This window comes from Pteronotus mesoamericanus, unplaced genomic scaffold, assembly GCF_021234165.1.
Source record: "Pteronotus mesoamericanus isolate MK-2021 breed Mesoamerican mustached bat unplaced genomic scaffold, CSHL_Meso_final contig_50, whole genome shotgun sequence".
In the NCBI taxonomy this organism is placed as follows: Eukaryota; Metazoa; Chordata; class Mammalia; order Chiroptera; family Mormoopidae; genus Pteronotus; species Pteronotus mesoamericanus.
This window is the reverse complement of record NW_026555186.1, coordinates 31,733,125-31,747,972: the sequence shown is the minus strand read 5'-3', so window position 1 is coordinate 31,747,972 and position 14,848 is coordinate 31,733,125. Positions and strand designations below refer to the sequence as shown.

Below are 14,848 nucleotides of genomic sequence, written 5' to 3'. Positions count from 1 at the left end.
TACAAATATACTTCCTTAAAATTCTAAGAAAACACACTTGATATTATCTGTTTTAAAAACTTAAGTCAGTGTAACTCACATCTTTGCTATTACAAACACATTGTGTAGTTTTTAAAAGGATAACTAAATTATTTGGAGGGCAGAGGGTATAGACTGGAAAAAACATAACACATAATGATAAAAGACATTAAAATGATAAATAATATGGTTAAGGCAAATGCTGACTTTTTACTTTATCTCTGATGAATGAGGGAACATCCTTGTTAACTTGATAGAGATAATTTTATTTAAAACACTATTTTCAAAAGGTTATGGCTTAGAATGACATCTTGTCAGCTACGAAGGGACCTCATAAATCATCTAATCCAACATTTAATGATATTCCAACTAAATGATCTCAACATAAAACAAATAATCCCATTCAAAAATTACAAATTTCAGAGAGTTATTTTCAGTTTTTAGTCATGGATCTCTAATTTCTGTCATTAACTTTTTCATAGGTACATTATCGCTATAACAAAATAAATACACACACAACCATACCACACCGAACTACCAAGTTCATGTCTAAAGAAGCATGGAGTGAGTGAGAGGCAACCACATATTGATGTTTCTTTCCCTCTCTTTCTCCCTTCCTTCTCCTCTCTAAAAATAAAGAAAGAAATAAAATCTTTTCGAAAGAAGGAAGGACGGGAGGGAGGGAGGGTGGGGGGAGGGGAGGGAGGGGAGGAAGGGGAGGAAGGGGACGGGAAGGGAAAGGGAAGGGGCGAGGAAAGGGGGAAGGGAAGGGGGAAGGGAAAGGAGAAGACAAGGGAAGGGAAGGGAAGGGGGAGGGAAGGGGGAGGGAGGGGAAGAAGCATGGTTACCAATAACACCAAAATACCAAAATCCAGCAGAACATAAAGAACTCAGAAAACAGCTGAGACCAGCTAACTTCTAAGTGTAACTGCTGGTTTGAACCTCATCACCCCTAAAGAGCTATCACTGCTTTGCAGCTCCAGCCCCTGTGTATCTTCTGAGAAGTCCTTCCTATTGCTCCATGATTTTCCTCTCAGTGTGTGAAAAACAAACTTAGTATCGAGAAGTGACACAGGCCCAAAACTAGCCAACCTTACAGGCTCTGTGTTCCATAATTACTTAAGATTAGCTAGTATATGATCTAACTTTCCATAAAAATAGCATTCAAATACGTGGGAACCGTCCCGCCTGGACGGTTTCAGGGACTGTAGCCTCAACGACAGGTGACAGAGCCCCAAGGCTAGAGCTAAGCAAGGAGGCCTTGGGAAAATAGGCCACCAAGGAGACAAAACCTGTCCCCCTGGCAGGGACACAGCCCCTGCCTCCCTCACATCACCCTGCTTGGCCCTGGAGGATGGCTGGTTAGTCAGTGATGGGTAAGACCACTCGATGGCAGGAGCAGCCTAAGACAGGCACAGCCACATGGGCATCAGGGAAGAACTTGGGGGACATGAAGAAAGGGCAAAAGACCCTCACCCTCCAACACCCAGCTTTGACACGGCCAGAGTCCTCATTCTATCTGAAAGAAGTCTCTGTATCTCTTGGCAGCTCTGCCCCACCTGCCTGGCTGAGGCTTGAAATAATACTAAAGGCAGGCGCAGTCCTAAACTGAATCAGGAGGTTCCCAGGGACAATTAGGCCTGGAAAAGGAATGCATCAGAACCTATGAAACTTACCTTGCTAAGAACACCCTCAAGTTAATGAGTACTGATGTTTGGGGTTGAGCATAGAATGCGATCAGTTCCCCAGATTTCAGGGCTGAGTGGGTGATACCCTAACCTGAGGCAAATCTCTTGTGTTCCTTCAATTGTTACCTATAATCTCTATCTATTTTCTGTAAACATAGCCTTTTGACAGTGATCTACGAGCTTTGCTGTATACCCCTGCGCATACAGTTCTCAATAAAAGCCACTTAAAAAGAAGGGCTCGGGGCTTTCTCCACTAGAAGGAAGTATCACGGCCCTCCTGGCAGACAGAAAGAAACATGTCTGTAATGACTTATTTTATTCCCCCATCCGTGATGACCCCAGGATGGGCTCTGCAGGATCAGAGTCCACGTTCCCTCCTCACAAATGTTAGTATCAGAGACAAAGTATTAGATTGAATGGATGTCATGTTTGGCTCAGAATGAAAATTCTTAAGTTCTTTGGTTCACACAGCACAAAACCTAAGATAAAATTAAATTTTGTTACTTTTTATACAACTTCATAGCATCACATTTAAATCCTAAATCATAAGGACTCTTCAAAAATCAGTTTAATAAATTTGCCAAATGGAGGGATTTAAATAAGTATCTCTTTCACCATTTCTGTCCACTTTGAAATAGTAATGATCACTTTATAACTTCCATATATTTAATTCTCCTCCAAAAAATACTTATTAAATTACATTAGAATCAAATGTATAAAATTTCATTAGACATGGTATACTTCACATGCAATAAATAAATAATTTCTTGAAAAGAAGGATAAAGGAAGGGTGGTGGGAATTCAAAAATTTAACTCTGGAAATAATTTCAACTTAGATATCCTCATACATATAAACCTGGACCATTATATCATAACAGCTTTAGAATCTCCAATTGTGTCAATGGTAGATATGTAAAGATACACACAAACTTACACTCAAATACACACACACACACACGCCCACAAATACATAAATGATACAGTCTGCATCACTTTTGGATGATAAACTAAATGTCAGGAATATAAAAATAAGAAAAAGGACTCTCAAGCTTAATAAAGATGGCGACCACTATTTTTAAGTTATTTCCTTCTCTAAAAATAGTTAAATCTTGATTATAGTCAATAACACTGATAACCCAAAAATCCTTTATGTTTGGCTCTAGAATGTACACAAATTGAAAGGGGCAATAATTTACCTTCTTAGTACATAGGCTACATAAAATGAACTCCCTACAGTACCTACTTTTTAAAAAAACTTTTCAAGGTTTTCTATGTTTTGTTCTGAAATTCAAAAAGTATATTTTGAAGTATATTAAGGTAAGTTAATATAATAATCATTAACATGTAGAAACTTCATGACATACCAAGGTTTTGTAGACTAATTTGGTAGTAGAGGAAGGTTGTTTTGGAATCTTAAAAGTACACCGAAAAAAGAGTGGTCCCATTAATCCATTAAAAATTTGATTTTAATGATATCCCTGAAATTCTTATTTTCATTCAGTCTGTCTGAACCTATGAAATTTAACTTAGTAATGTAAAACTTACCTTTATATTCTGCACCCAATCTCAACATTAAACGCATAGGGAAAACCTTTGCCCAGGGAATCTCTAGCTTCTGAATAAGAATTCCACAGAGAAAAGGATTACTTGGTAATGGGAGATCATCAAGATTCTGAAAAGTAGGTGTAATAAACAGGAATCCTCCATGGTCTTTGTTACTGAGAAAAGTCTCAGTAAAGGTAATATTGTCCAAGTTTTCTATGTATTTTCCTGGAAATAAAATAATTTAAAAAAGATTTTAATTGTTTTAAAGAGGCATTCTGAGTTTGAACGTCCCAATACAAACTTTCTTAAATAAAGGCAATGTAGAATTTATTTTTTTTATTTCCACTCTTGAAGAAACATCTATTAAATACCTTGTGTGCACAAAGCTCAGTTACCCCTGGAAATAGGGAACTGTGAACAAAAATTTGAAAATGTTTCTAACCATAAGCTACATTTAAAATTTTTTCTCCTTACTGCATGGTCAAGTGAAAAACCACATGTGCCCCAATCTTATACAAACAGTAAGAAAAATATAGACACATAAAAAAATCAAGAAGGCAAATATATTTTCACTTTAAAAACCTGTGTAAAGACACTAATTACATAAAATGCTAGCGTTAAGGAGACTGAAAATAATTATTAAGATCAAAGAAAACAATAATTGCTTCACAAAATAAATCTTTAGTACAGTTAGCATAGCCAAAAGCATAAATGTTTTTAATTAATTTATCCATCCCCTAATCTGAACAGCAAAATAAAAAGCTATACCTTTCAGAGCATCCTTATATATGGAGATAAATAGTCTGAAGATGTCCTTAGGAACAGTATCTTCATTTGGCAAACATAACAATAGAATAATAATTTCTGCCTGTCCCAAGCCATGCAATCCATTGGTTGAGAAGTACCAATATTTGTCTGAGGAATCTTAAGTGATAAAAGCATACAACTATAAATGTCAACTTTTATTAACCAAAAAAACTAAATATAATGAATGTCCTTTGCATGAAGCGCAACTTTTATTAACCAAAAAAACTAAATATAATGTCCTTTGCATGAAGCACAATTTTCAAATTCCTTATTTTCCCAGAGTTCTCCTCACAAAATATTTAAATTGAATTGTATAAGATTAATGTAAAAAAGAGAAAAGATGAAAGATTACCTTATGGAGTCACTTAATAAATAACACTAAAATAAAAGATGCACTAATATGCTGAAATGTAGTGGGTAAGAATCAGGTTAGTTCCAAAGAGAATGAAAAGCTGAGAGATGCATTGTTGACTAGTGAGGATTATTTATTACTGAAGATTACGTACTTCCTTACTTTTAATTAGGTCACAAGTCACTGACTTTAAACTGTCTTTAGTGTTACTAAATCAGAATTCTTGTTTATTTCAATTACCAACTTTCTATTTAAAGGCTATATGAAATATAGTTAAATGTATCATGAGCATCAAAGCACAGCTGTGAGCCCATGACCTTAACATAGGACTTACTGAAGGACACTAGTAAAAATCTGTAAGTTTGTATTTTAAGTCCCGCTGCATATAAATTTGCAAAATTTATTTATATTCATATTTGGCTAAAAAACCAATATCCAGTGCTGCCTATTTTCCATGACTGACAGTCAAAATCTGCCCTTGCTGGTGTGGCTCAGTGGATTGATCACCAGCCTGTGAACCAAAGGGTTTGATTCCCAGTGTAGGGCACATGCCTGGGATGCAAGCCAAGGCCCGAGTGGGGGGCTTGCAAGAGACAACCACACATTGATGTTTCTCTCCCTCTTTTTCTCCCTCCCTTCCATTCTCTAAAAATAAATAAAATAAAACCTTAAAAAAAAATCTAATCCGAAGATGTAATTAACTCAGAAATCCTGCTTACCAGTTAGACAAAAAAAGATGAATCACTACTTACAAAGTACTAACTTGACATTCACGAGTAGATTAGCATTTAGGATAAATGTAACAGGATGAAAATCTTTGTCTTCAAGAAGCAAAATGATCTGCTCATGAGATGGGTGTTCTTCTATTACAGGCACTAAATCATGAAAATGACATATAATTAGAATAAATACAACTTCCTGTTAAATATGCTTGCAGTGAAAAAAAAAAACAGATTTAGAAATCCACCAATGGCTTGATTAAATTTAAACAAAAGCAACCACATTCTATAAAGTCAATCAATACCCTGGACAACTGTCATATACTCATTTTTTACTTTTCTACTTATGTAAAAATATTAATATTATAGTACATATAAATCCTGATATGTTGTATATATACAAAAAATGTTGACTACAGCATACTTATATAATTTCAAACCTTTAAAATTTTAAAACAAACATTTTTGTAAAGTGGATTCCAGTCTGCCAGCCACTCCAATGATAAACTCTGAAATTCACAAATGCTAGGAAAGTAATCTAGAGCCAAGTTGTACTTGTTGCTTGCTGAGCATATGCCCTATGTCAAACAACAAGTGGCAAAAAAACCCAAAAAATCTTTACAATTAGTAGAAAAATATTCATGGCCTGCAAAGAACAGGACTTAAGGTATTTTTGCCACTATAGCCAGGTTCATGAAATAGCTCCTACAGACATAAAGAGGTCCTAAGCTCCATTCTCCTACATTTCATATGCAGAACATAATCACTTCATGTTCCAGGGTGCAGCATAATGCCTGGGGTGACAAGCATGTATGTGTCTTAGATAACGAGGAGGCAGAAGCTAGCCACAGACTCCAGCTTGAAAAAGACCTTACAGATCATCTATGTTCTCTTCTTTTAAAAAGAAGCTGATGCCCAAAGAGAGATGCTTCAAGTCATATACATATTAAGCAGCCAATAAGAAACTAAAATTTCCAGCTTTGTTATCCAATCCAATATTCTTTTCTTCAGGCACTATGCTCCTTTAAAAAAATGATATGGAATCAAAACTCTAATACAATGGAAATTCTTTCAGGTCTAAAAGCCTGTGAGCTTCCCTGTTGTACTAGATTTCTGTCTCTAAGCTACAGAGTCAGATGTGATAAATGTGTCACATTCAACTTAAAAGTCCAGATCTTTTTAGAATTTGTTTTTACATAATAATTATTTTTTTTGTAAATTAAAGTTACTGAGCCATGTTTCAACCAAACTAAGTTTAAAAAATGTATTTCATATATCAGAGACAACAAAATTCATCATTATGTTCTCAAAACAAATTTTTTTTAATTTAAATAACTGCTACTCCTACCTGATCCCTTTTCTCCAGAGGCAACCAGAAGAGGGGGCAAGCTGTCCTCATCATCAGGCAGAAGGCTAACCTTACTGTACATATTCTTGTCAATACCACACAGTAACCTATAATCTGAAGTACTAGCCACAGCTAAACTGCTGTTAACTACACCACCAGTAGGTCTAGATGGTTCCTCAGTTCCTGCAAAAACATCATCATCTAGTGTAAAAGAACCAGAAGTTGGTAACCCCTCCGTTCCTGTGCTTATAGGCAGCTTTTCCATAGATGAAACCTGAGAAATAGGGCTCTGAATTATCTCGTTTCTTATAAGAACTCCTATCTCATTGTTTGGTTTTTCAACTGTAGTAGACTGGGCGTGATCCACTGTGTTTACTGTCTGTAAAATAGGGAATAAAAAAAATCAGTTTATACTCTCTGTTCAACTGTGAAACATGCATCTCTACAGCCAAACATATCTTTTTAGTAAGAATAAACAAAACCAAAATGGGCTCAGAAATTCTTCAGAAGCCTAATTTTCCAAGAAAAGGCACCACTTTGCTTCTTTAAATTCAGAAGCATAAAGTTTAGCTTTACTGTATGCTCAGGTAAGATAGTAATGACTTTAATTTTATAGACTGGAAAAAGTTGGCAAGGAGAACTTCAGGATCCTATACCACATCACACAGTGAGCAAGCTTAGTTCAACTTAAAGGCTCTCCTTCCCATGACAACCAAAAAATGCCTTGGGTAAGCAAGGGAGGGGAAAGGGGGAAAGACAGGGAGGGGAGTGGTTAGGAAGCAGAGTGGTAAATATAGTCCACAACAGTAACCACCAGTAGTAAACTACTTCTCAAGTATGCTTAAATAAAACCCCTTTGCATTTTATTTTAAATATTTTATTTATTTATTTTTAGAGAGGGGAAGGGAGGGAGAAAGAGAGGGAAAGAAGCATCTATGTGTGGTTGCCGCTTGAGTGTCCCCTACTGGGGACCTGGCCCAGAACCCAGGAATGTGCTCTGACTGGGAATTGAACTGGCAACCCTTTGGTTCACAGGCTATCGCTCAATCCACTGAGCCACACCAGCCAGGGAAAAATCCCCTTCTTTTTAGACTGGCCAAACATGAGTCAATATTAAACAAGACCATTTATGAACTAAAATACTACATACTAGCCTTCTTAGAACTTTAATTTTGTTAAAATATTGATTGAGGGTAGGAGCCAGCTCAGAAACACTTTTGGTAATAATGGCTATTTGTAAAATCTAGCTCCTGAACTCTTACTAACAAATAGTATACATTTATTTGATTTGTAAACTTGAACAGAGCATGATACATACCCATCTTGTCCAATTTGTGTAACGAGAATAAACCAGGTAACCGGCACAGAGTAAATTCTCAATAAATATTTGTTTAATGAATAAAAGCATTCTTATTTCATGTATTAATACCTGCTTCTATGAGCATTTTGCTACTTTACAATGAGAGTTCTTAGTGGGCTGGGAGTCTACATTATGTATCTTCTATTTAACACCTAATACATTCGTGTAAATGCAAATAGAAATACCACCATCAGAAACTTTACTAAATCTTGGAAAATTATTAAAACAAGTATTAGTCTAAATCGTAGTTCTCTCCCTGACTGGTATGGTCTCAGTGGACTGAGTGCCAGACTGCAAACTGAAAGGTCACCAGTTCAATTCCTGGTCAGGGCACATGCCTGGGTTGCAGGTTCAGCCCCTAGTTCGGGGAGTATAAGAGGCAACCAATTGGTGTTTCTCTCACACATTGATGTTTTTCTCCCTCTCTTCCTCCCTCCCTCCCTCCCTCCCTAAAAATAAGTAAAAATCTTAAAAAAAAAAAAAATCTCAGTTCTATGTCCCTGTAATAGTATTTCTCAAAATGTGGTCCAAGGATCCCTGGTGTCTCCAAGACCCATTCAGAGAGACAGTGAGGTCCTAGGACTTTCTTCATACAATTTAATCAAGACAGTATATCACTACAGACTGAATATACAAGCACTTATGAGAATATGTCTCCTATTAAGACATTATACCAAAAATGTAAAATAATGTTATCCCTATGACTAAACTTTTGTCTTGAAATTTTTCACAAATATTATTTATATTAATGAGTTTATTTTCTAATTAATGAATTTTTTCTCAATTTTAATATTAACATAGCAATTATCCACAGGTGTAACCCATGTAACTTACAGCTGTTGGGCATTCTCAGTAACTTTTAAGAACATAAAGAAATACTGAGACCAAAAAGTTTGACACTGAAAAAGGTAATATCTAAAATATATTCACTACACCACATACTTCTCAATTTAGGAAGCTCACAGCATTAAAAAAAAGAAAAAGAAGAAGTACCCTAATAATCCCATAAGGAATTATCTACAAAATAAAATTCTATTAAATTAGCAAGTCTTCTTTAGATTCCTTACCAAGGGCAGATCTGTTAAGACAGGACTAAAATCTTCAGAACATCTTTTATTTCCAGATGAGAATTTTGTTGTATCTGCAACTTCACCATTGGGCAATATACCATCTGCAAACCATACTCTCTTCTGTTCTTTGGAACATAACCCTAGATTCCGTTTAAAAAGTAAAGCATTTTAGCTTGGTAACATTGCAATGATTTAATACTAAAATGGGTCAGAAAACATTTTCAAAAGATTTTGTTATCAATTGTCAATCCCTGCATTCTCAGAGTTGCAAAGGCCTAGAGTTGCAAATGGCCTTATGTACATCTACCCAGAATGGAAGTCTTTTTCTAATTCACACAAAGGCCGCATGACGTTGGGAATCATGTAATCAGAAAAGGAGTGGACAGGAGAAGTTATATCTTAAAGACACAGCAGGGCATGTTTAAAGCCTGTATTATTAAAACTAAGTTTATGAATATGGAATGAAGACTGAATAAAATTTAGGGACTAAGACACAGGAAGGAAAAATGGACTAGATCAGAGCAGGGCAGATAAGCAAAGAAAAACATACGAGGAAGAGAATGAGGCATAAAATGTCTAAAAAAGGAAACAGGATCACTTGTACATCAGAGGTCATTTCTTTTATTTAACAAGAGAAGCATAATACATTCTGTTCTTATAATATTAAACTTTATTAATATCTGTTAATATTCTCCCAAATTTGGAGGAAATGACTAGATATCAGCATAAATATTTATTCTTGTATTATGAAACATCTACAGAGGAAGGTTATGAAAACTGCTGCCAGATGATTTTAGAACAATATAACAATCAGGCCCTGGTGGGATAGCTCAGTAGGTTACGTCTTAATACGTGTGCCAAGGTTGCAGGACTCATCCCCAGTCAGGGCACACACAGAGAGCAGCCAATGAATGCACGAATGGGTGAAACAACAAATCAGTATTTTTCTCTTTCTGAAATCAATAAATTAAAAATTTTTTTAAATATAAATTTTAAAAATCAATATATCTATCTTCCAAAACATAATAAAGATAACACCAAAAGAACTGGAATCATGTATAGTTTTTGAAATACAGGTGTACTATTATATAGGGTATCTTTCTTGTATTTGCAATACTTTTATAATTTAATAATTTAGGATGTCAATATAAGAGAATATATAAATGTTTCTAAAAACAAATTTATTCATCTTTAGAACTATAACATAAAACCATACAGAGGTTTGTAAAAGTAGGTTTACAGATGTCCATACAGAAAAAGACATGCAGGTTATGATTATTACAATAGCTTTATTAATTCTATTTCATGTACTCACAAATGTAAAACTACTTTTGCCCATTCCTATATATACTGAATCTCCTTAAGTTATAATGAAAAATGAAAAATTATTATGAAGTGACAGATTAACTAAAGTCCTAAATAATTGTTACAAATATCTGAATTTGTCTTTAACTGGCTGTTGAAGTTACTGTCTAGCATGTTATAGACTAATAGTTTATATTTAAAAAAGTACACAGACTTGACTCAAGATCCTAAACTACAATGGGTTATAAAAAAGAACAGAGTCCAAAGATTTATAGGACATTTTTATTGTGGTAAAATATACATTTAAAAATAGATTTTTAAAGAAAGGGAGATATGCCAGTTATTTACCTATTGTCTCTCAAACCCAAGCCTACCCTTCTTCCTCATGCTCCTGGATGCCAGGTTGCAAGTCTGGAAAGTGCAACTAACTCCCAGACCCCTGCGCTAGTTGCCTCTAGTCTGATTCCACCAATGGTAGTCACTGGCAAGAGATTAGAAGACAAGAGAAGGAATTCTTCCTGTTTCTAGTTCCTGCCAGGCTTCTTGAAGCTGTAGCACCACCAGATACAGCTGCATGTCCCACAATTTTCAGTATTCCTTTACATGAACCCCAGAACCCTCCTCCAATCATCTGAGCACTAATCCTATTAGACTCCCTGACGGTTCTAGCATTTGCCTGTTGGTGTTCCCCCAGAGGTCACAGCACCAGCCACATGGTACCCCAACCCCTGAATCCCAGGTCTTAGAATCAAGTAACTCCCGGTCCTCCTGCACTGCGCTCTAGTAATACTGCCTCTCACTTTTTGTTTCTCCAGCCGTAGAGATGGGAGTTGCTTCCTGCTGTTACTAATTTCTGAGTCACTTGACCATGGCACTTTTTGCTCTTCCTTACTTCTTATATACATGTATAACCAGTTTCCTGTATAAAATTCCTTTTGATATGTAGTCTGGTTTCTCTTTCCTCACTAGACCTTGTCATCAATAGAAATTTTCTATTTTAATAATTTATATTTAGTCTAAGACACAGAATTTTCTTCTAGTTACCTTCAACATTTGGTTGTTTAAGGGCCGAGGTTGGTAAAGCTGTAGGTGAAGGTACACTGGATGCTTGGGTTTCCTGTAGAGGCTGGATGGTGGCACATTCATCAGAATGATTAGATTTGAGATTAGAACCAGTTGGGCTCATCATCCTTTCATATGCCTGAGCTATAAAGGGGGAAAAAATAACATTAAAATCTCTGATTTTTTGAATTTCAAAGTAAAGCATGATAAATATTCTATTTTTCAAGTTGTAAAGAAAAAGAAATCAATGGCTTAGCAAGAAAAAGAAATGGCACTTGACAAAGATAATGTCCTTACTTTGGCAGCGCTCCACTTCCACAATATAAGTGACCAATTAGTTATTTCAATATTATTTTTAGCTTATGTTTGGTATCTACTAAAAAAAATTATTGTTATTTAATGACTATTTTTGCCCTGTGCCCCTAGAGTCTCTTTCTAACAAAGTTCAGAGTGATTCTTTTAAAACATGAATCATATTACACCATTCCTCTGTTTAAAATCCTTTAATATCCCAACTTAACATTTAAATTGTTACAACAGCTCACAAGACCCCACAAAGCCTGCATCCCGACCTCCTCGGCCTTCCCAGCCACTATCTGCCGTCATCTCTCACTACAACTCTGCTCGCTCATTATGATTCAGCCACCCAGCCCTCCTTGTTTTTCAACAAGTCAAGAAGTACTCTCCAAGAATAGGGTCTTTGCTCTCATTGTTCTCTCTGCCTAGAATGTTCTTCCCATAGACAATCACATAGGTTTATTCTCATATTTCCTTCAAGTCTCTGCTTACAAGTCATATTATATTACCTTACTCTGACCACCTTATAAAAATATACATCCTCTTGTCACTAATCTGTTACTATCTACCCCTCTTATACTCTTTTATTTTCATTTAGGATACTGGCATCATCTGATATTCTTTTTGCCTACCGTCCATCCATTTCTGCTACATTTGTAAGCTCCATGAGAAATGGGAGTCTATTTTGTTCTTAACTAGAGCTCCAAAATCAGAATGGTACCTGAATACTGCTGAATGAGTTTTCATCCAAATAACACACAACAGCACTGGTAGCTCTCCCTTCAGCATATCTCCAAACTGATCTACTGTAAATGCTGCCACTACTAAAACTGCCTCCCTAAAGTGACTGCAAATGATAGCATTCTCATGAAATGGGTTCTGCTAACCAAGTGAAATCCAAACATCTTACTCTGGATTTCAAAGTAATTTCCATCTTGCCCTAAGTCAACTTAATGTCATTCAGATTCATACTGCCTTGAAACAGTCTCAGCACAACTTTCTCATTATCCACAATTTCTATTTCAACTATTTTTTCTTCTAATCCTTCACAAAATGTCTCACAACCCGTGAGCCATCTTTCTTCTCTTATTTAATAGCATTATCTTAAATTATCACTTCTAACATTTTCAACCCTAAAGGTGATATTAAAATAAGTTATGTTTTCTTGTGGTGTATAAAGTTAATGATAAAGAGAACCATAAATGAAATTACATGCTATAAAATATCCAAACAGAATAAATAAAAGATAACTAAATAGAGAAATCCATTTCAAAATATTTTCTTTGATAAACCAAAACTTGAGCCCCATACCCTACTGAGAGTCTTTAATGACTATCTTCTCCCCTTCTGGACTCTACAGTCAGAACATGCTTTAATGTTCACATAAGAATCTGACCTGTCAACTCAAATGTTTCAAACCTTCATGGCTAACAGCATGAGCAGCTGTCTTCTAGGCTATTGAAACAGTGTAAGAAAAAACAAAACTAAAACCACTTAAACTAACTTCTTCATAAATGATGGTGATAATACGGAAATATAAAAAGATTTATACTCTATTATCTTCCAGAACAAAGGTCAACAGCAGGGAGTAAAGCAGCTTACCTCAAGCTAACAGACTCACATCAGAGCTTTTTGGAGAACTGCTGAAAAAATTTATCTTCATTCAAAAGAGAAAAACACATAATTATCATGTAGTTATTCTCCTGGCTAACAGGAAGCACTGCCTGAGCTAGTACGTAGTCCTGGTCTTTAAAAAGTCCCAAGTAATATTTGCTGGGAATTAAACTGTCAACAAATCTTAGAAAATGTCAAGAAGTACTCAAAAGAACAAATGCATATTTGAGGAAAAAAACACAAAACACAAAATACACACACACACACACACACACACAACTGCGAGAACTCAAGACCACAAAGATTATTGCTGATAATGGTAGCTAGCCAGGGAGCCAGAGAGACAATAGGAAACACATACAAACAAAATTCTAAAATTGAGAAGGGAAAAAAATATGAGACAAAAATGTACAAATAGTGTGGCAGTCCTATAAATTTATCTATGAAATCATAGATATCACTACCTTATCTTATCTTTTACTACCATTTTAGGTTACAATTTTCTAAAGGGTACAAACTATTATCTTGCCATGGGCTATTAATACATAAGATTAAATACTATTTATTGGTAGGTATTCAATAAATGTTTAGATTAAGATGATGATGACAACAATGATGATGGCAAAAACAATAGGCAGATGAAATGCAGCATTTAGGGACTTGGTACCTGTTAAAAGTTAATGAACTGCCACTCCAGAAACTGAATGCTTCCTTTCCAGACTGGTAGTATTAATTGTGATAGTGGAACAAAAAGAAGAGAAACCAAGCCTTGGGATGTCCCACCTAAGCCAGATAAGTCAACACTAGGTCCTCGCCTTAAGGAAATAAAGAAGTTTATCTTTGTCACAATCCAATTGTTTTTAAGACATATTCAATTACTTAAAGAAAATATGTCAGGTTACTACTCACCTTTACTAATGGTTTCATAGCAGACCACACATACTCTGGCTTCCTTTTCTAGATACTGCAGTTTACACTTCCTATTACAACAGACACCACAAAATACCTATAAAGAATAAAATATCAAATTTGGTTCTGTTTCCAGCATACTTATACCTCCTGGAGCTCCGGGGAGGTAGGGGGAGGGGAGGCCCAAACTCTAATTAAACAAAAACCATTATTCTGATTATATAATTTTTCTAATCATTATAGGTATAGGTAGTTATTAAAATGCTTTTACCTTTTACTTAAATGAGGTTTCCAATTTAAAATTGTATCTCTAATAAGGAGAATTCCTTTAACTCAATTCTGTTCATTAGAAGGGAACAAAAATTTTCTTTAATGAATAAGTTTATAATTTAAAATACTGTTTGTGGTTCTTTATTCAAAACGTTTAAAACTAGACTTGTTATTTTTCTAAGAGAGTAGAGCTGATCTCACAGCAACTTACTGATGAAAAATGCTGAATAAAAAATGTAGTATTATTTCTATAGCCAACTCTCAGAAGTTTATAGACAATTAAGGCAGTCATAACACAAATGAGGTCAGCTTCATTGTTCTGATCCTTGCATAAACAAACTTGCTTTTTCTTTCAGTGTTTACTTGGCCATAACACTAGCTGCAGAGTAGTCTTAAAATTAAGTATTCAAGGACAAACGGAGGCTGGCTGAATTTGGGATATCTGATGTGTCAATGTTTGACAGATCAGGACATGAATTCTTAG

General features: G+C 35.4%; 1 protein-coding gene across 2 annotated transcripts in view; it reads right to left on the bottom strand.

Annotated features, from left to right (window-relative positions):
• Positions 1-14,848, bottom strand: part of ZFYVE16 (zinc finger FYVE-type containing 16) — a 56,297-nt gene that overhangs the window by 24,014 nt on the left and 17,435 nt on the right. For both annotated transcript variants that reach the window (XM_054578541.1, XM_054578542.1), the window contains exons 4-10: positions 14,095-14,191; positions 11,257-11,418; positions 8,905-9,047; positions 6,478-6,856; positions 5,163-5,285; positions 4,020-4,175; positions 3,252-3,476 (exon numbers count right to left, since the gene is read on the bottom strand). In XM_054578541.1, coding sequence (XP_054434516.1) covers positions 3,252-3,476; positions 4,020-4,175; positions 5,163-5,285; positions 6,478-6,856; positions 8,905-9,047; positions 11,257-11,418; positions 14,095-14,191 — 1,285 coding nt within the window. The remainder of the gene's footprint in view (positions 1-3,251; positions 3,477-4,019; positions 4,176-5,162; positions 5,286-6,477; positions 6,857-8,904; positions 9,048-11,256; positions 11,419-14,094; positions 14,192-14,848) is intronic.